The 20,674-nt window shown below is 36.8% G+C and overlaps 2 protein-coding genes across 11 annotated transcripts in view; one reads left to right on the forward strand and one right to left on the reverse strand.

Annotated features, from left to right (window-relative positions):
• The window catches only part of LOC143153115 (uncharacterized), a 107,252-nt gene that overhangs the window by 1,498 nt on the left and 85,080 nt on the right, over positions 1-20,674 (forward strand). For 4 of the 9 annotated variants that reach the window (XR_012993720.1, XM_076323978.1, XM_076323975.1 and 1 more), the window contains exons 1-4: positions 138-545; positions 745-940; positions 12,679-12,778; positions 12,851-12,943. The gene's annotated coding sequence lies outside the window, so the exon portion shown is untranslated. Of the gene's footprint in view, positions 1-124; positions 546-744; positions 941-12,678; positions 12,779-12,850; positions 12,944-20,674 lie in introns of those variants that run through there. The other 5 variants (XM_076323971.1, XM_076323972.1, XM_076323976.1 and 2 more) reach the window with 5 other exon arrangements.
• On the reverse strand, positions 3,114-8,864 carry LOC143153222 (uncharacterized). Of its 2 annotated transcripts, XR_012993736.1 has the most exons (3): positions 8,315-8,864; positions 4,890-5,225; positions 3,114-4,787 (listed from the first exon to the last, which is right to left on the reverse strand). XR_012993736.1 is itself a non-coding variant. In XM_076324181.1 (2 exons), the coding sequence occupies exon 1, from the start codon at positions 8,755-8,757 to the stop codon at positions 8,350-8,352; it is 408 nt and encodes a 135-aa protein (XP_076180296.1). In that variant the 5' UTR covers positions 8,758-8,864; the 3' UTR covers positions 3,114-5,225; positions 8,315-8,349. The 2 variants fall into 2 exon arrangements, 1 of the variants encoding a protein (XP_076180296.1); XM_076324181.1 differs by having other exon boundaries at positions 3,114-5,225.

Consider the following 20,674-nt stretch of genomic DNA (forward strand, 5'->3'; position numbering starts at 1 on the left):
CATGGATAGCATGTAACGACGAGTAGTCAAAATATTCTTCTTCCAAAACTTTCTCTACTGAATTTGTGGCGACACAGTCTTCTATACCACCGGTAGAACGATAAGCGACATCTAGGAAACTTCCTTCGTATCGACGTTTACCGCTATGCGTTATTCGTTCTTCAAGCAAAATTACGTGTTACTTTTACTGGGTAAAAGAACGTTTTTTCTGAAACATTCTTTGTCTGGTAACATAAAGCTGAATCAGTGGTAATGGCGATCCCCAGCGACGAAGTATTCTCTTTTTAAAACGGTTTTGTTTGATAACTCAGACATGATTTCAGTTAGCGTGACGGCATCTAGCGGCGAAGTAGTCAAATCATTTTTCTTTTGCATTTAAGCTTTCTAATTAAATATAAAAATGTTGCATATCTTTTTTTAAGCCAGATTTTAGAAAATCAAATTCAAATTTCTGATGGTTTAATCACTAACTATAAAATTTAACAATTTGTTGCACAGTTTAATAGTTTTCATCTGTTACAAGTCATCTGATTACAATCTCCATCGTAAGATCTAGAAAGATTTCATTCAATTTTTCTGCAATGTAAAAGTTTTATCATCAGAGAAAGATAAAATAATAAGTGATTATAATTTTATAATCTATAATGTCAATAGAATGCATACAGTTTAAAAATGAACAAATTTTACAATTACTTTATCAGCAAAGAATTTGACAAGCTGTCTCTCTCTTTCTCTCATATTTAGATTCCAAGAATTGATAAAGATGATAAAAGAAGCTCTTTCTTTATTCACTGCTAAGAAGAAATCCAATATCTTCTATACAAAGAAATTTGGTACATGGATGGCATGTAGTGTATAACACTATAATAAGAAAAAGCTTTGCTTGAAAAATGACTTCAAACATTAAACATAGCACATTGGAAGAATTACAAAAAGAAAGGTAACACTCGCACACAAATTACTATACCATAAGAAAATACAGTTTTTCAGAAACTTTGTAAGTAGTCTGAAGAATCAAAGTAACACAAAATATTTCTCAGATACTATCAGAAAATTTAAATTGAAATGAGTAAATATTAAAATATTGAACTCTACTTAAGAACAAACTGAACCTAAAGAAAATCTATTCGTTATAGGTTTAAACAATCTTACTTAACATATTGAATGAATTATATTTATTTCACATAGTTTCCAAAGATTAATTAAGTATTCACATCTTTCTAAAACAAAGGCAAAGCAGGAATAATTTAGTACTAATAACTTTGTCATCTTGCATAAAACAATTTTATGAAAACCTTATTAACAATAAACTAATATAGTGATATGCATATCATAATATGATACTCAATTCACAATCTGGATTTCAAAGAGGTTGTTCCTCTACTATTTAAATTACTATTTATAATTACTTGCAATTTCCATGGCATAGATTGAATTAACTTTTTCAAAAAACTTAGATCAATATTTTCTCGTACTGTCCATATTGTTGTTCTGAATTATTTTTAGTCGATGTTTCATGTTTATTCACTTATAATTTTAATTCACATCAAATATGCTCAGTTACATTTAAATCAGGTGATTGAGCTGGTCTGTGAATAACTTTGAGGCAATTGTAGAATAGTCATTCTTGAGTAATCCTTCGTACATGTTTTGGATCATTGTCACTGTAAAATATGATGGAATTCAACAATCCTAACTTCATCTAATAGTTTATATACTTACAGATGCTTCTTGATATTGTTCAACTTTAATTGTTAAAACTGGAGCATTTAATTTTGGATCTCTTTTTATTTTTCTAAGCATCTACCACTTGTCAGCTTCTGTGAATTTCTTCTTTGAGTTCATTTTCATTTTATTTCTTAAACAGTTTTCGTGTTTGTAGCATTTTATTATATACTGTATAGTAGAAGCTCTTCTATTTAACATTTTAGCAATATTTCTATATAATTTATTATTATTTAAATTATGAATTATAAATTTATATTTGGATTACTATCTAATCAAAAGACCACCTTTATCCGATACAATGAAATTCGACCAACTTCAAGAAATTAAGAAAGTAATTTAAAAAGTAAAATATTGTGAAGCGTTTGATTAATAAATAATAATATCTTCATTGGTTTAACTATATTATCTAGTTTAAATAATACCATCTAACATTTTACTGTGACAAGGAATACAGTGTGAATACGAATGGGAAGGGGAAGCAGGAATAAATTTAAATAAGTAATGATTTTCTTTTTATGCGGTATGAATCCGTGTCATTATAGGTAGTTAAATCGATTAAGTACATTTAACGTAATTTAAAGTACAAAGAGAAAGTGTATTAAATTTATGCCGCGAGATGGCGGCACCATTCACTATTTTGGTTTCTAACTACTATGTGTTGAACAATTCTTATTTCTTTAAAGAATCAATATGTCTAAATTTTATATAATACTTGTATATCGAACAGAAATTATTATTGTAATATAAAGTGAGCATTTTTTAGTACCAGAGGTTATGAAATCAACTCCCGCGTTATTCAATATAAATGCTTTCATTAATAAATCAATATATATATATATATATATATATTATATATTAATCAATAAATTTGTTATATTAGATATCAGGAAGTTAAAATATATTGTGCCTAAAATATTTTTGTACGATAGTAGTAAGTCATTGTCTAGTAAAAATTTTAATACTTATGAAAATAATAAATATGGATCACCTTACATTTGCTTCAACAGAAAAAATTCATTTTTTTAAATTATAAGTAATATAGCAGTATCTATTTACGTTTCAAATTGCTTTGTCATAAGTAATTCGTATCATTATTGGGTAAAATAAAATACTAGTTCGTTATTATTTTTTTTGATACTTCGAAAATAGATCCGAATGACTTTTTGTTTCTTTTAGTTTCGTGTAACAAGAAAGAACAAAAAATTAAGAAACGCACGATGTTTTCACATCACCCGTTATAATAACTGCATATCTAGTGAGGCTTATTGATATACTTGCACCAGAATCACCTGTATGTGCAGTGAGCTGTATACCTAGGCCTCTAAACGATCGTGGCGCGTATAATTTATGAATTATTATTTTGTACTATAATGTTGGTCCCACTGTACGCGCGGCTGTTCAAGCCACAACCAATGGGGAGTCCCATCTTGTTGGAAACTGAGATAAAAAGCACTCCCATTGGCGTAATGTCTCGAAAATATGTTGTAAAATACCCTGGAAATTTCGGGTATTCATAATTTATTTGAGGAAAGTATTAATAAAAATAGATTTTTATTTCATCCAATGTTACATAATTTGAATTGCAATTTTTAGACGCTACTCGAAACAAAAGTAATGTGTACAATTTTATTTAAAATAAGAAAGATAATCGTCTTTCGGTTAACAACATTAGGAAATTTTTCTATAGTCCGATCAAAGAAAGAACGAACTTATGAGATTTTTCACTACTTACCTTAATATAGAGAGTTCACTTTGTTACACGATGATTAAGTCGAAACGGAATTAATTGACCGTTTAAGGCCACTAAGGGGCTATTCCCAACGGACAGTTTAGCTAGTCCCTCACGCTATTTCTCAACGTTTTGTGTAAACCTTCGGACGCAGACTTTCTATCTCACGAACAAAGAGACAAACTAACGTAGCTTTTTAATTATCGCGCTCAAGTGTGTTCGAAATCAATTTTTTGGCACCTGTGGGAAATTCTGTAAGATTTTTCACTTTTTCATTCAATTTGTATCCAGTAGTGTAAATCTTTTTGAAAGTAAATTGTACAATTTACAAGAGGTATTATCCTCTACTGATTAATCTAGTGAATAGTTTAAGAAGCCATGAGTGGCGCATATTATAATTCATAGTGGTGAAATGCCCATATTTGGTATTTTAAGATCAAAAGGGTTGCAGACGTATGTTTACTGTTGCAAATACAAATTCAACAGGTTATTCAAGGTCATTCCTCTAATTTCGAACGACATTACAAATTATTACAAACATCTTTTCTCACGATAGATATCAGTGTCTTCGTGTAAGTTAATTTTCGCTCGGTTACAAGATTGTCCTCTTAATATTAGCATTGAAACATATTCTGAGTATCGTGTGATTTTTAAAATACGGAGCTGAGACCTCAGCATATCGACGTATATCAGGATTGTTTCTATTTCTGATTCTATTACTACCACTATTAATAATAATAAACGAAAAAGAAAAAAAAATGTTCGTAATAGCTTGCAGTTGCGGTTGTATTTTACACAGTGCACCGTACAAGTACTCGATATTGTTACGTGCACATTTCCAGTGTCTTGTTTACAGGAGACTTCAAAGGAAACATTCTTTTCCACGAGAAATAATTTCAAGCGAAACGTACACTTTCGCGAAAGTATTATTTCTTCCGTTCAACGAAGCGTTTCTCAAAGTACAATGTTACAGAAAATAGGGATCGGTTTCGAATACGTAATTATTCGGTGCTCGATGGGTCGAGCAAATTGACAATCCCGTAAAGGAGAAACGCAATACCTTGTCGCAAATTAATGTCGTGATCGAAGAAGGTGGAGGTACGAGGGATGGTGGTACCCTCACGGCGCGATCCGGGGATCGTATCGGACGATGCACCATCTAACCAAACAAGTATCGTTCCCTGTCCCAGTATCTGGCTCGATCGGGTCGCGATCCGCGAGCCAATGGTTACGCCAATGGGGCCGTGCGAGAAACGAGGCAGAGCTAAGAGCCAGGAGAGAGCCAACCGATGGCGCGGCAGGTAGAGACGAGGGCCGAGCTCCGTGTATACTATAATTACGAGTAACTCAGCCACATTTGCGTTGATCCGACACCTTAAAGATAACATTTAGCGGCCCCTTTTATCTCCGCGGCAAACAAACCAATTTATACCTCAGCTCGCTTTGTGCTCTCTCGCTCTCCCTTGTTCCGTTGCTCCCCCTTCGCTCGTCTCTCTTCGAAAAAACCCCGCCCCGAACTACGAATTAGGAGCATCTTTCTCCTTCTACCACCTTCCCTCGTTTCTCCTTTACCTCCTTTCGCGCTTCTTTTGCTCGTACGTCGTTCCGCGGCGTGTTGCTCTTGTTTCGCTAGTCGTTCCCTTTCTTCTTGTTCCGCCTCTTCTCCTTCTTCAGTGATTTACTCCTGTTCCTCTTCTGCTATTTTGTTTCTCTTCTTCATCCCCATTTCCATTTTCTTCGTTCCCCTTTCGTTTGGGGGTTGCCATCCCTGGATCGCGAGAAAAGGGTATTTACACAGAGCTTCGAAAGGGAGGTCACACGGAGGGGGAAAAGGGTTCCAATGAGGGTAAAATGTATTAGGTATTCAATGGAATAAAACAATTGCCGAGTAGGGCCGGAATATTTAATTTGTATTGTCACCAAAAATTAAATTTAAGCACAAATAGAAGCGAATAAAATAATCGCGTGCTTTCTTTGCTTAAATATTTGTTCCCTGTCGTGTTGTCGCAAAGTTAACCTGTCTATGAGATAAGTGATGACTGAAGGGAAATATGGTATGTAGTTTTTTCATCATTTTAGCGTATCTGAAATATAGTAAGAATATCTTTTTAGGTATTTTTAAGTTGCACAAAACTCAGTTTTTGCCAAGACGAACTGTGTCTAGGTTAGGCAAACCTACTTCTAGATTATGCAACATAACCTATACCTAGGTTAGATCGAATATAACCTACACTGCTGCTTACAAGTTTCGGAGCACTTGACCGAAACGCTATTAATTTTCTAACTGTTGTAACTTTGTGAAGAACAGTCACACAATAATCTTCACGGAGTCGTTTTAAAGCTTCGTATCTCTACTTTCATGCCTTTTAGTTGAATTCACATAAAAATCTCACATACCAGGAAGTAAATGAAAAAATGAAGACGGTTTTCTTAAAAAACGAATGAAAAATTTCATACTGTTTAAATTTCCACTCCCTATTGTTTAAATTTCACATTTCTGTGAATTCAAAGAACGAAGTCTCCCTTTTACAACGACCCTTTGTATGTTGGTATACGATTATTTTTTCACCATGTTATGCTACTTTGACGAGCGTCCCGTCGGCATTGCGATACAGTTTGGTATCGGTTGAACAACTATCCGAATGTTTGCGAAGTGTATACTAATAACACATAAATGTTGATCGGAGTTTCAAAATGAACATTTATGCCTTCTTACTACATACATAGATTAGGTTTGTAACCGCATATGTCTGTATCTCACCTTTGAAGTTTGTCCTGTTATTTATATAACCATATCCCATTAATGCTCTTAATTCGTAATGTATGCAATAGTAGTTTAACGAAGACGTATTATTATCGTTATTGTCATTGTTATTGTCATTGTTACTTGTTTCTTCGCACTAAGTCTTTTTGTCTATGAAACTTCATTATAAATGAAGTTTGACATTAGTTTTACATTTCAAGTTTATTATTTTCTCCATTCGTTGTGGTTCTGCCTTCTTCCTGATGCTTTCAATAGACGGACGGATGGAGTTAACCAGTGCTTAATGAATTATTTATCGCCTAGAACGGATCAGCTAAGTGAGAAAAGGGCGAGAAAGCTTGATTAATGATTAGTTCCTCGGTGAACATTCGCGGTTCTTCGTACAATCTTTTATACTACGTTTTTTTTTTTATTAAGATCTATTGCAAACTCATTAACGTTATATTTGTATTTTTTCCTCTCTCTTTCTGTTTTGTCCGCCAATATATTAGATTGTTCTTTTTTTAGATTAATGAATCGATGAAAAAAGGTTCCTCGTTCGCTGTTTGTTCATTCCACAAGAACAAACAACGACACATTCATGACTTGGTGGTGTACAGGGTGTACTGGTAATTATGGTTTAATCAGGAAGGGAATGACTACGTAAAAACATTAATTGAAAATGTAAATTTTCGTTTTTTAGTCCTCTTTTAAAGTAATACCGATCGTTACTCGATACTCGAAAGCGTTTCGTTAGTGAAAATTTATAATTGAAGTTCAAAAACATGATTGGGGACGGTTGTAACACTTTCTCCACTTTCTGTTTTTTATTAATCGCTTGGATATCACTTGATGTACAGCGAAATTGTTATGCCTCGATAATTCTATTTTTATTTATTACAAGGGAAAGTTGCCCAATTTGATCTATTATACTTTCAATTGCGTATAGAAAATTAAATATTTTTAAGAAACGGTACGAAGGAAAATAAATCAAACATAACACAATAAACAACGTGCAATATTGAATAAAAATTATAGATTGGAAAAACGTCGTCGGTAAACGATAGAAACAATGAAATTTTCTAAGAGAAATGATGAACGAAACGCGAACTTAAAATAAACCAAAAAATACTACACGATATATTTAACTTGTCTTAAGATAATAACCGAATTGGTTTCGATACGAGATAAAGTAATATTTTAGCGATTCGATGCTTTAAAAATGTGTGTTCATCGAAGCATACAAACAAGATTCGTATAAAATTTGGTTTTTCTTTTCATTTATGTTAACGTTTGCTCGCAACGAATAACACGTTGTAGTACAAGCTAGATAACTTTATCGAATAACCGAAAACCTGTGGCACCAACTTCATTCTAATCTAGAATTTTAAAACGATGACGACTTCTTGTAGGATATAAGGTACATACAAATGTACCTTCTAAGAGAGTACAATGATTACTTACAGCAGAACAGCCGAGGACCCTTCGTCTGTTTGAATATTTGATCGTTAACTAACACAATGCTATCGCTAATTCCCAACTACGAATAATGACTGCCGGAACGAATTAAGTAGTTTCATCAACTAAGTTGCCTGTCTAGGCAACCTCTATTGTCGATTAAACGGAACAAAATTTTTCTAAATCTCAAATTACAATGCTGGACTAACGTCAATGACGATCCAATTAAGGCAATTTTGCCCTACGTGTAGATCGGATACAACGATGATCATAATTTATTAATTTAATGTTATTTATACGAAACACACATGCAGGATAGCCTCGCGAAGTTGTGCAGGTTGTCCATAGTCCAATGATGGTTAATTAACGCGACAGTATTCTGATCGATTAATCTCAAAAGCTCAAAATTATTTAAACTATTTACGATCGTGTCGTGAGAACGTTTAACAGATTTATTTGTATCGTATATAAAAAATAGTATCATGTACAGTTTGCAAGTTCGGCGAATTAATTAAGAACTTTGCGACAGCAAATCCGTTTTATTCAACGGATAAAAAGTTGTTTACTTTTGTTTGTCCTTTGTTAATTTCCTGATACATTTAGAGATGTTTAACCCTTTGTCTGCCTCACCCTGTGTATACCCTGTTCGAACTTACACAGAAGAATAAGGAAGACGAGGAAGAAGGAAAAACTAAAGAGTCGGTCGAGGCTTTGCGGCACACCGAGCGATAGGATCTCTGGAATCGCCGATCAAAAGCTTGGAAACAGATCCCACGATCGTGATTACGGCATCATGAGCGGCAATCGGAGCGCGCCGACTCGGGATTTTATTATTTTCTATAGTTGCCGCGTCTAAAATTCTACGTTCTTTTAAAAATGTTGCACGTTTACGAAACTTCCTCGGGGCTCGCGTTGTCGGTGTACCCCACAACACGCGCACACATCGTACATCACGTACCACATACCACGCACCACACACTGCACACATAGATACGCGAGAAAACACGCCTCGATATACCGCGAACCACGTATAAGTGCACACTGCGCAATACGCAGGTGGTACGATACACCACGTGTGCAGATAAGGCATGCAATGCATTGCGTATGCACATAAGGTACACAACACATCACGTATGATGACCACATCCACTAGACGTGGAAAACAATAATACAATAATATTTGCAACGTATATATTGTACACGCGACAGTCACGGTACGTAATACGTATCTAAAGTATATATACACGAGAAAATCATATTTACAGACAACACGACTCGCCGTATAACACATCGAATGCACTACGAGACTGTATTTATAAAAATGATTACACGTAATTTGATCGAACCGCTTCGACAGCTTTTTGCAACATACGTACGTATAGTATATATAGAGATGTATAATCTCGTACACTCATTAATTTTATACACACTACGTACACCACAAATCACACATACACATATTATGCAATACACATTTCACGTTTATACACGCTACATCGCGCACACATTCACATAGTAACTTATGATATGTACGTATGTATCTACACTTCGTACATGTACACACTGCACAGCGAACAGGTCACATGACACTCATACACAACACATTGCGTAACACATATGTATCTACGAATACCGCATTGTAGATTTCTGGACACAGTTTGGAAAATTATCGACACTTCGTTTTTTTGTACCTATCTACTTACTTCCCAACAAACTGTGGTGACGCGTGCAAGTATTTTGCAGCACTTTTTTTGGGCGACTACACAGGAAAACCTCCTCGGAGAAAGATCCGTTCTCGACAACGTTCGAAACGAGTCTGAAGGAAACTTAGCCAACGCTCTTGTACTCTAGAGCAGTGTGTATGTTTAGATTATCACGGTTCCCACTTCAGTGGGTGTCAAGTTTCGAAGATATCGCCAACACGTTCTTATGGGACAGACTGCAAGAAATAACGCGCAAGTCAAACAGAAAAAGGTCCGGTAGGAGGGGGCGTCCGATGATCGAGGTGAAAAGAGAAAAGAACAAAAGAAACGAAAAGGTGTAGCAAAGTAGTAAATGTGTTCCCGTGGCAGCAAAGTAGCGAGAAGAAAGTTTCGAAGACGAAAAAAGAAAGAAGAGCGTAGAGCGTGCCAGGCAGAAAAACTCTCGAGCAAGGAAACGGTGGGGGCGATGGTGTGAGGGAGGTAGGTTGACGGTGATGAAAATAGAGAACACGGGGATAAACACTGCAGAAACCGGGCAAAGCGAAGCGGGAGAGCTTTGAATATCAAAAAGTCGTGGAAGGGCCGAGCGAAAAAAGCGGAGATCAACGAGGTGGACGTAACGAAAACACAAAGTTGGGACTTTCCTCTCTCTGTCCGGTGAAGGTGGCGAGGAATCGGGTAGGGATTGGCGGGAGGTAGAAACAGAAACGAGCAGCCGAAGGGACACGTATCGGAGCGAGACGGACCGGAGGGAAGCAGCACGGACGAGGATTGTGGGGGCCAAAGGATAAAAAAGGAACAAGTGACGCGGCCGAGAAAAGGATTAAAGAAAAGAGTTTAGAGGGAAGAGAGCGGAGAGAAGAGGCGAGAGTGGCGAGCATCGAAGGTGTTTTTCGGGGCGTGGCGAGGGCCGCATGATTACCAGGAGGATCGGTTAGCGCGGTGAGAGTTCAAAGCATCAAAGAGGCCCGACCAGCGAGAAATTGCTTAGGATTCATCTGCCGGCACGGGACCCTCCGGACGTTCGTTCGTTCTGTTAGAGGTATTGTGCACTGCGAGAACTCCGATGCTCCCCTGCCTCTCTGCACCTTTAACGGATTGCCCTTTAACTAACGATCGAATGCCTTTGCTAGAATACCTCGTGGAAGGTGATCGCGCAGGGGTTTCTCTTTGTTCAAACCTTGCACTTAGACGCGAGGAACAATCTCGAGTGTACCGGAGCTGCAGGGATATCGGTATTTACGTTTTCAGGGTGACGTGTATCCGAGGAATTTACTTCAAATTCTCCCAGTCTACTCACAGTGGATCCGAGAAGGATTTCTGCACTTACGAGGAAATCCCCCTAACCTACAAGTCTGATCAAGGATACCGCTCGAAGCGACCACTGTCAGATTTTACGGTAGCCTTTGTTAACACCTTGACTTGGGGTTTCGGTATCGTCGACTGGTGTTCTCTGGACTATTGATTTTAGATCTGGATTTAGATCCGGAGAGCCAGAAATTGGACCTATCTGTCTACCAGAAAATTGGTGATCCAAGTAGCGTCTAGATCACCTATTCGATACCAAAGTTCTTGACTGGAGGTAATGGAATCTCAGGTTCAGACCTTTGCTACCTTCCCGGTAGACGAATTACAGAATCTGAACGTTATCTCTAATTATTTCTTTGCGTGTCTGATAGTGTTGCGTTTCCATGTTTAAAAGTAACGTATTTGAAACAGGTGTAAAATTTGCAACGATCGAAAAGAAAGTAATGCCTGGTTGCGAGACAATGAACAAAATATAGTAAAATTAAAATTGTAGAACACCGGATGTTACGAGATTAAGTCTTGGATAACTATGTACCCAACGAACGACTATTGATCATCGATGGAAACGATACCGAGTCAATACTATCGATCGTCAGTTCGTATATGATACTTCTCGAAAGTATAATTTTCATTCGTCGTTGGACTCTTTTTATTACCAAGTGTCTTGTAATATGTGCGAGCTGCTTCAGAGACGGGTCAAAAACTGGTGAAATATTAGCAAAATGATCCTACAGGATCGTGTTAATAATCCCAAAGAAAATGGTCTTCACCGTGTTCAGTATTAATCCCCATTAGTGGAAACTGCTCGATACCTACCGCCTGAGAGATTAAAGAGTGCACAGGTGGAGATTGAAGGAATGGTTGCTGAGGGTATCCGCACTCCATCGCGCAGCCTTTGGGCAAGCCCCCTGCAATTTGGTGAAAAAGAAAAACAGGGAACGGTGACCATGCGGCGACTGTCCTGGACACGACGTTACAAATTCAGAGTGCTACCAACTGTATCAATTTGCGTACAAACTGCACGGATGGAATACTTCTTTCATTACAGACCTCGTACGGACTAACAATCAGTTACAGGTAGCAACACAAGACACCCATTGGATTATTTGTGTTGTGAATTTGGTTTATAATAAACGTCTCTTATGAAAGGATGAACGTTTATTACTACACAGGAATTTTAAGTATTTGGTAATTGAATATATAAATAAATAAAAAAAATGTACACGAAGACGAGAAAGGATACAGAGTGCAACCCAATGTGACCAGTGTAATGTGATCTTTAGAGTTCTCGGTTTGGAACTAAATTCAAACAAAATGAGCAAATATTTGTCACACAACGGATAACTCTTTTGTTGAGACGCTGTAACAGAGCTTTGAAAATTAACTTCGGTTATCTGACATCGTCGAGTATTCGTTTTAAGAATTTGAATTAAATGTGATGGAATTTGTCGCGTTGTTGCAATTGTTATAGTGTATTGATTCATTGTAGTGATATATCGTGGTTGCATCAAATACGGTGACGCAGCTATTAAACTGTTCTAAACAAATAAGAAACTTTTTAAAATGGTTGTAAAACGTTGTTGTGAATCGAGTACACTTTCAATTCAACTCTCGACCGAATTTCAAATTGGTACTAATTTCAAAGTATTCGTAATGATTTGATCACCCACTGTGTACCGTTCGAAGAAGCCAGGGGCGTTTAAAACAATTAGGAAAAATCATCTTCGAGTTTTGCGGCGTTTCAATCGTAAGGCTTGAGGAATCTGTTCTCCGATTGGGTAATTGAAGTATTTGGCCCTACTGCTTGAGATTATTTCAAGGAAAAGGACCTTTCACCAAAGGCTCTTTCACCATGGATAATACTCCAGCTCCTAGTTTAATGAATCATTAAAGGCGTTTAATTTTATAAATATTAACTTGGAAGTCATTGTGGTTTAAAAGTTCTAACTTTAAGAGATTTTTGACAGATAAATGAACTGTTATACACGATTGTTATATCTGTTACACAGGAAATTATGTATCTGGACTAGTAAATCAATGAGAACGACAGTGGATAATCACAGTGAATAGCACTAAAGAAGCAGGAAGCTTTCTGTAAAGAAGATGAAGGTGAGAATCGGGGGAGAGGTTACAAGGTATACCAAAAAAACACCTTAAAGGATTATTTTCTTGCTGGCCTAGGCCATCGGACCTCGTGAAAGAATATCATCCGGGTATTGTTGCTGTTGAAATCAATCTCGATCGTTTTAACGATACTCTGACGGCCCGTTTCTGGTAAATTTTAAAAGTCCAGACTGAAACAGATACTATTGAATTTATTTTTCAAACAACAGATGGTAGATGAATCTGCTACAGAACAATTTTCTAAGAGGAGGAAAATAAAAAAAATTCCTCCCCTTTCTCTTCTTTATAATTTTGTTTATAAACTGACACATCTGCATATACATTACGTATGCGATACGTAGTGTAAAAAATTGAAGTATAATACGTCTATATTCTGTATGTTTGTATATTTTTATTACTCTTCACGTATTTCGTACCGAGAACAAATGTACTATTCTTAAATACGTATACATATATGTATACGTATATATGTATATAGATATTTGTATATAACATACGTAGGTATATCACTGCATTCCATTAACGAACAAGGTTTTAGAACGAATTAGTTCGTTATAGAATATACCACTGTATCCATATAAGATAATTTGTAGCTCTCATTTGGCAGTCGATAGATACGTACACATGTGTGGAAAATTTTAAAGTAATCGATCGAGTAGCTTTTTTTAATAAATTCTCGAAGCTTCCTTCTTTCAAGGCATCTAATCGAGAATCTCCCCTTAAAGTATGAAACAAATGGACTATAAATATCATACATTTTTTAGTCTGTGTACACTATGTATGTACACTCGTTATCGATACTAATGTGTATGTACACATAGTACATAAACTAGAAAACTAAAATGTATTTATTTTTCTTCGGTTATACAAGTAGTCTTACTGGGAACACAGTAGTGCGACATAGTAATTTCTCTCTGATAATTTTTACACTGAATTCAAGTAAATGAATCCGTCAGCGATTATACTTATTCGGCGCGACTCATCGACTCGCCCAGCCGACGGAACCAGGTGACAGTAATAAGATAGGCAAGAGTAAGAGTAAATGTACCTACGTAAATGTCGGTAGAGATTGTTTGCAAAATTTCGAAACGATGTTTCGAATCCATCCTACGAACGAAGATCGAACCGATCGCTGAAGTTCGATGTTGAAGCGTTAACTGTTCTCTAATCGTGGTAAAACCACGACCAACCACAGAGAATATTGTGGAAAGAGTCACTTCTACCGTGCAGTAGTGTGCATCGACACGTAGCAAAGATTGGACAAGTATCGAGCGTTGAGAAATAAGTGTTCCGCATGAACTGTTAGTGACGAACTGTATCCAACCAATGAACATTTGTGCTGCATTGCGAGACCAGCTAGTCACCCATTCCTCGATTGGTCTGTTAGAAAGAAGATGAGACTCGAGTTCCACGATAGTTTTCAGCCCAACGACAATGGATATCGTGAGACGAGAAATCTGTACCGTAACCAAGACGATCGGTGTCTCAGGGATGGGGGCAACATTTTTAATCGGATAAAAATTTCGAACAGAAGTTAAACAATATCCATTACTCGTTAAATAAACGTTGGAGTTTGAATCCGAGAATGAAACACGTTCACGTTGATCCAAGGTAAACACGCTCACAATCCTCGCTCATAAGTGCGATAACCGCTCGAACGTGCAAAGAGTGTTATCAATTTTTCACAGCGATAAACATTCCACCTTCTTTCCCTAAAAGTCACGCATTGCTGCAATTTTTCACTTTTAGAAAGGTGTTTCAATTCAATCATTTCCATCTATCAAACCGAATAACCGTCTTGAGTATCGCGCGGGATCTGTTGCACATTATCGTTAATAGTTATTACCAAATAGATCTAGAATTAAATGGAGGAATAAAATAATTATCTCCCGAAATCGTGTTGGTGGAGATTGGCTCGGTAACGAGCTTTACGCGGGACTTTATCGTACGAAAAGCATCGAATCATTAAACGCGTCCCTCTTCGTTATCGTTATCAACGTGTATTATCGGAGATTTTTCTCGTAAATTTAAAACACGGCCACGTTTAGCATTCTTTCACGGTCCGTATTCACACTTGGTGTGTTTTAGTAGCCACGAGATGAAAAACAGATAGACGCGAGCGGCGAATGAACGTGGAAAAAGAACGTGAACACGCGCTCCCGCGCAGCGTTAACACGCGTATCACGTAGACGTTACTTTGTCTTTATCAAAAATCAGATAGCGAATGTTTCATTACTTTACAAGCACTGTGTGTGTTCCCGTTCTGTATGTTTGTTCAGGATACGATTAATATTAATAAGTTCAACTCTCTTTTACGCGCGTTGGTGTGCTCCAAATGCTCGAAACTTGAGAAATGATCGTGACACGCATAGTGGTGCTCGGTGCACAAAAATGTTCACCGTATTCTCGATTCCCAATTAGAAAACGCGATACACGAACGATGACACTTTTAAGAAGTGTACAATAAAAGTTTCTATCTGTTGAGAAAATGAAGAAATATTGTTTATCTCGACAAACCTGCAACAGTGTAGAAACGTACGGAAATCATTCAAAATGAGACTCAATATTGCATCAACACGCATGGTCATCGTTTAGGACGCAACGTGTAACATCGGATTATTTAACACCGTGAACGTAACAGTTGAAATTAGGCAACTTGATCGAATAACTAGGAACACGTGGCCCCGTGTCCTATATTTTTCAAACGATACCGGTATCTCGTAGCCGAACAAATGCACTTTCTAAGAAGACAGTGTAATGATTTATTACTTACAGGAGAATGGCCGTGAGCCTTTCGTCTGTTTGAATATGTGATCGTTAACTAACACAATGCTATAGTTAATTCCCTAGCTTCGAATAACGACCATTGGGACCAATCGAGTGGTTTCATCACGTAGTTGCTAGTGTTGGCAGCCTGTGTTATCAACGAAACGAGTTAAATCTTTCCCAAATCTAAAATTACAACACTGAACCGACATAGGCCGATCAAAGGGTCCATTTTGGTTTCAAACGGTAAAGGTTACGAAATATTCAAGAATTTTTTCAAAGGAAACGAACGAAGCCATAAATACAAAACTTTGTATATTTACATACAGAATGGGTGGAAAATCGTATTACAACTAACCAGGAGTAATTCTACGTGAAAAAATAAGGAAAAAATCTGGTGTACAATTTTTTCATCCGAGACTTCTATTTCGAGAAAATTTAATTCGAAGTTTGTTCAACCACGCAATGCGATTACGGTGTATTCTATTACCGATTATTTTTCTCAGTGCTGGTGTTCATAAACATCGATAACGATGGAATATCGTAAGAAGTTTCCCAGATTCGATGTCTGACAGGAGAACGAAAAAAGAAAGAAGCTATACGAGCGACAGTTACAAATATATATTAAGTACTGATATTTTTGAGAAACTACAAGAAAAGAAAAATCGTTCTTTTCAACCTGGAATACCCTCTTAAGGCAATCCTCTGTGCACGAAATAGATGGGGGAGAACGAAAAATGAAAGAAGCGAATTACACGCGTGTTAAATAGTTTCGTATCCGTCGGTGAGATAATGCAGCTAAGAAGTGCAATTGCATTTCTCCCGTAATTTATTTCCTGTGTTCCCGATTGCGTAAGAAAGTATTAATCTATGCCTTCCGGCGAGCGGACCGTATTGAGTTTTTCATTCGACCAAACGGGGCAACGGTTCGTAACTCGCCAATTAGGATAAATTGCCCGAAAGAAACACATCGGAATAAATGGTTTGGTACACGTAACACGTCGATCACCTTGCTCGCCCGATGCAAGCCCAACACGATATTTTTGCGCGTTCAAGGTGTAAAAGGATATACATCCGGGTACGTTTGTTTCCAAGGAAGTATTCTCTACTCTAAATGCTCGTTTTCTTAGTCGATGGTTCTTTCTTTTTTTCATCGATCCAACTCTTATCGTTGAAATTAAATTGGTATTAACGCGAACGTGAATCGAAACGAAGGAACTGTTCGACGCGAACCATCGAGATTTAGTACGGGTATTTAATCGTCTTTCGATTAATTGCGAGAGGAATTTCGAGTAATTGTGTATCTTCGATGTTTGAAGAGCTCGAGTTCCATCGATCGAGCTTTAGATATCCGAATCAATTTCGAGAACTTAATTCAGTTTTAATTTAACAGCCGAAAGATTTAATTTAGTTGAATTAAAGACCAAAAGAAAAAAGAAATGTTGTATAAAGTTTACGAGTATATCTTTTTTTTTTTGATAGCATATTTTTCATCCAAAAGTTCTATGACATTTTCCGAATAATCATTATTATTATATTCGTCGATAAATACGCTTAAAATTTGAAGCTGAAAATTCTCCTACGACAATAAACGAGATACATAATAATGAATGTACGTTCTCAAGAAACGTGAAACAAGAAATTACAAAGTCGAAATTCATCGTAGAGCGAGACCGAGCGGTGTGGATGATTCCCGAACTTTTATCGAGGCGAAAGTTTAGACGTTTATCGAGGAGTTGGAGTTAATTAAAACTTCTTCGACGTTCGTACATCGGCCACTCGAAACTGGATTGTTTCGACATCGTATTTTATTTCGATTCCGACAGTTTGAAACCGACGTGGAACATGCGATACAAATGGACAACGAAGCTTCGTTGCGCTCGAAGGAAACAGGGTAGAACGTGGTCGAGTGTGTATCCTGAGGGTTGTCGAGTCGCTGAAAGAAGCCGATGACATTCCTTGAACAAATAAGGGGCTAATAACAACATTTAAACCGTCGCGTGTTCATCGTCCGGAAGTCGGCCATTACTCAGCCGACCGGCAATCACGTAACACAACATCGAAGAAGTTTCAATTCTAGGCCAGTTGGAACGAAAGGAACTCCAGCTGGCCGAAACAAGTCGAACTTGTGAAATAGTGGTCGATTGAATTCGATCGATTTTTATTACAGCCTGGCTGACCAGTGGAACGGAACAAGCTTAAGGTCGCTGTTACTTAAAAGTCGATTCGAACGGTAATTTCATTTCCGAAATGCTGGATTTTGCATCGTTCACTCGCGTTCAATAACGAACAAAGGTGGAAAAACATTTGAATCGAAATTTCGGTGTTTATTTCCTCCAAGACAAAGGAATCTGTTTTTCTTTTTCACGTTTCACAAAGATTGTGAATCCAAAGTTTGGAATTCCTCATTGAACGACCAGAATCGTTTTCTCTTAATTCTCTTCGTGTGCTGTTTATTTTCAGTTAGAGAACTTGCCCTGTAAAATTTTTCATAGAAATTTGAATAACATTGAAACACTCCCTGACAAGTGGTAGCTTCTGAAATAACTATGGAGGCCATGTTACTTAAATTCTTGCAAAATGTAGCCGTTTCGAATATCACCGATATTTTTCTTTATTAACAATTAGAGACAAAAAACAATTAGAGACAGTAATGGCAAGTTGTCTAAAACCAGATCCAGGTTTATATTCCGAAATATGTATATATGTATGTCTTGAAAATGTTGTAGAACTTTTCGATGAAAAAACAATTAGAAACAGTAACGACAAGTTGTTTAAAACCGGGTTAGTCATTCGACAAACAGTTTGACAAATAGTTAAGAGGCGAATATTCGTCGTTTGGCGAATATCAAATGTGTGGAGTCGGCTTAATATGAAAGGGGTGTAAAAGGAGGGGGATCGAAAATTCAACGAAAGTACGGTCAAGTAATTAGATCAGGCCGAGCATAATTAATAACTTGGGGCCCCGTTTTTCTTTCTTACCTCGAGTAGAGGAGAGCTGATTTATGATATCGGCCACGGCACTTATCGAAACTTTAAGGATAATAAAAGGTCGGAAGGAGCTGGAAAGGATTAAGGAAAGTGATGGACGATGACCGATCAGCGCCGTCACAATAATGATCCGCGTAAATAATAAGACTCGTTATGGCTCTCCCTTCCACCCTTTCTCCTTCTCTCTTTGTTTTTGATCCTTAATAGCGATCAGCCTACGTATCTCTACCGAAGCTGAACGCCAAATTACGGTAGTAAGCGTGACGAGGGGAAGAATGTCATTCCTTCGTGATAATACTCCATCAGGGTTGGACGTTGCTTGACAAAAGTTTCGTTTAAATAATCGTACCGGTTACGTGTTCATTGAAAGTTGCGTCAGTGATTCGGTTGTTTCAATTGTAACGAGCCAATAATATTACGAAGACGCGATGAGTTGAAAAAGACCCGAGGAGTGCATTGTCAACACTTTGATCGTTGCGCACAGATAACAATATTTGTTATTAAACGATACGATTGAAAGAATTTTCTTTCGTAATGGCTGCTAGACTTGTTAAATATTATTTTAGTTTTTCGTTCGGTTACGATTATCAGATATCGTACTTTGATTCTAGGCAGCTATTCGGTATCAATGTTTTGCATCTCGTGCGAATCTACACGACAAGAGGTAGCCATTTTGTATAATATTGTTGGGTCTCTGACATCTTGTGAACAATTTTGTAAAATTCTACGAATCACTTCGATCTATTTTCTGGATAAGTTGTTCCATCTGATATTTAAAATACGGGTCTTTGATAGTTTTCATTAGAAGCAATAACAATTGATAAATACAAAAGATTTGTACTTAATGTACAAACGAGAAACTGTTCGTGAAATATAATAATACTTGTAAGAATGCACGAACGGCTGCAGATCGTTGGATCGTTTCGAAAATGTACTTTTTTTTTGGCGATGCTCTTGAAATTACGAGACCTGTTCCGAGAGGAAGTTAATTAAACTCTGAAATTGCTCAAAGAGCAGATCCTCGATCGCATCGGGCAAAATGGCAGATATACCACTCGTGTGTTGTAAACGTGCGAAACACGGGACACGCGATTGTTTAGAAAATATTGCACAATAAATATAATACGTATATAGTTATACGTAACCATGAAAAATTTCATACGCCCAAAGGGCTATAAGTTACAATTTTTAACATGCAAAGGGTTACGTACGCACGAGATGTTACTTGTTACGCTTTTAAAGGGTGGTAAGAATTTATTCATAGTAACTTTCTTCTACGAGTCATCTTCCACAGCATATTTATCGATGATGTATGCTGCTAATCAGAATTTTCGACATTTGATATTATTTATCGACGAAGCTCAATTTACCAGAAATGGTGCACTAAATTTTCACAGTGCTCGTCAGTGGTCCGGAGAAAATCTGCACGCCATTACACGATCAAGCTACTAACATCAATATTACATTAACGTATGAACAGGAATAATTGGCGACCATTTAATGGCACCATTTTGCGTAACTGGAAGATTAACTGGCGAGCGATGCCGATTTTTTAAAAAACGAGTCGCACATTAATTATTGGAAGACGCCGCGTGAAATTATGCGTCGTACAATAGCAATAAGTTATTTAGCCTCTTAAAGAACAAATATCTTGCTGGAAATAAATAAAAATTTCAACCGATATCGACCTATGACATCTATCAATATTCTGACTATGTTGCTGCGTTATGTAACTGGGAATATTAATCATGAATATTTTTTACAATTTTAGTAATTTTAATTACTTAAATATAATTAATTAAATTTTAGTAACGATGATAAATTTTCTATAGATTTCACAAATTGTTCAATAAATTATTCAAAAAAGAATATTGATTGGAGTAAATATTGACTATCCAATTAGAATTGGATCAAGTATTAAAAATAATTGAACGAAAAATTGAACTATGTACTTTAACAAATGTAGGAATGTTATAGTACAGCGTTTTGAACAACCTTTCAAAGTTAATAACATTTTTTGATATTGTAACCTTTGTGATCTTAACACATTGCATTATAATTTATCAATAGATTTTTTGTTCTGTGTAGCAGAAGTGGTTATTCGTTTAATAATAAATTTGATAA

Source organism: Ptiloglossa arizonensis, chromosome 12 (assembly GCF_051014685.1).
Source record: "Ptiloglossa arizonensis isolate GNS036 chromosome 12, iyPtiAriz1_principal, whole genome shotgun sequence".
Taxonomy (NCBI): Eukaryota; Metazoa; Arthropoda; class Insecta; order Hymenoptera; family Colletidae; genus Ptiloglossa; species Ptiloglossa arizonensis.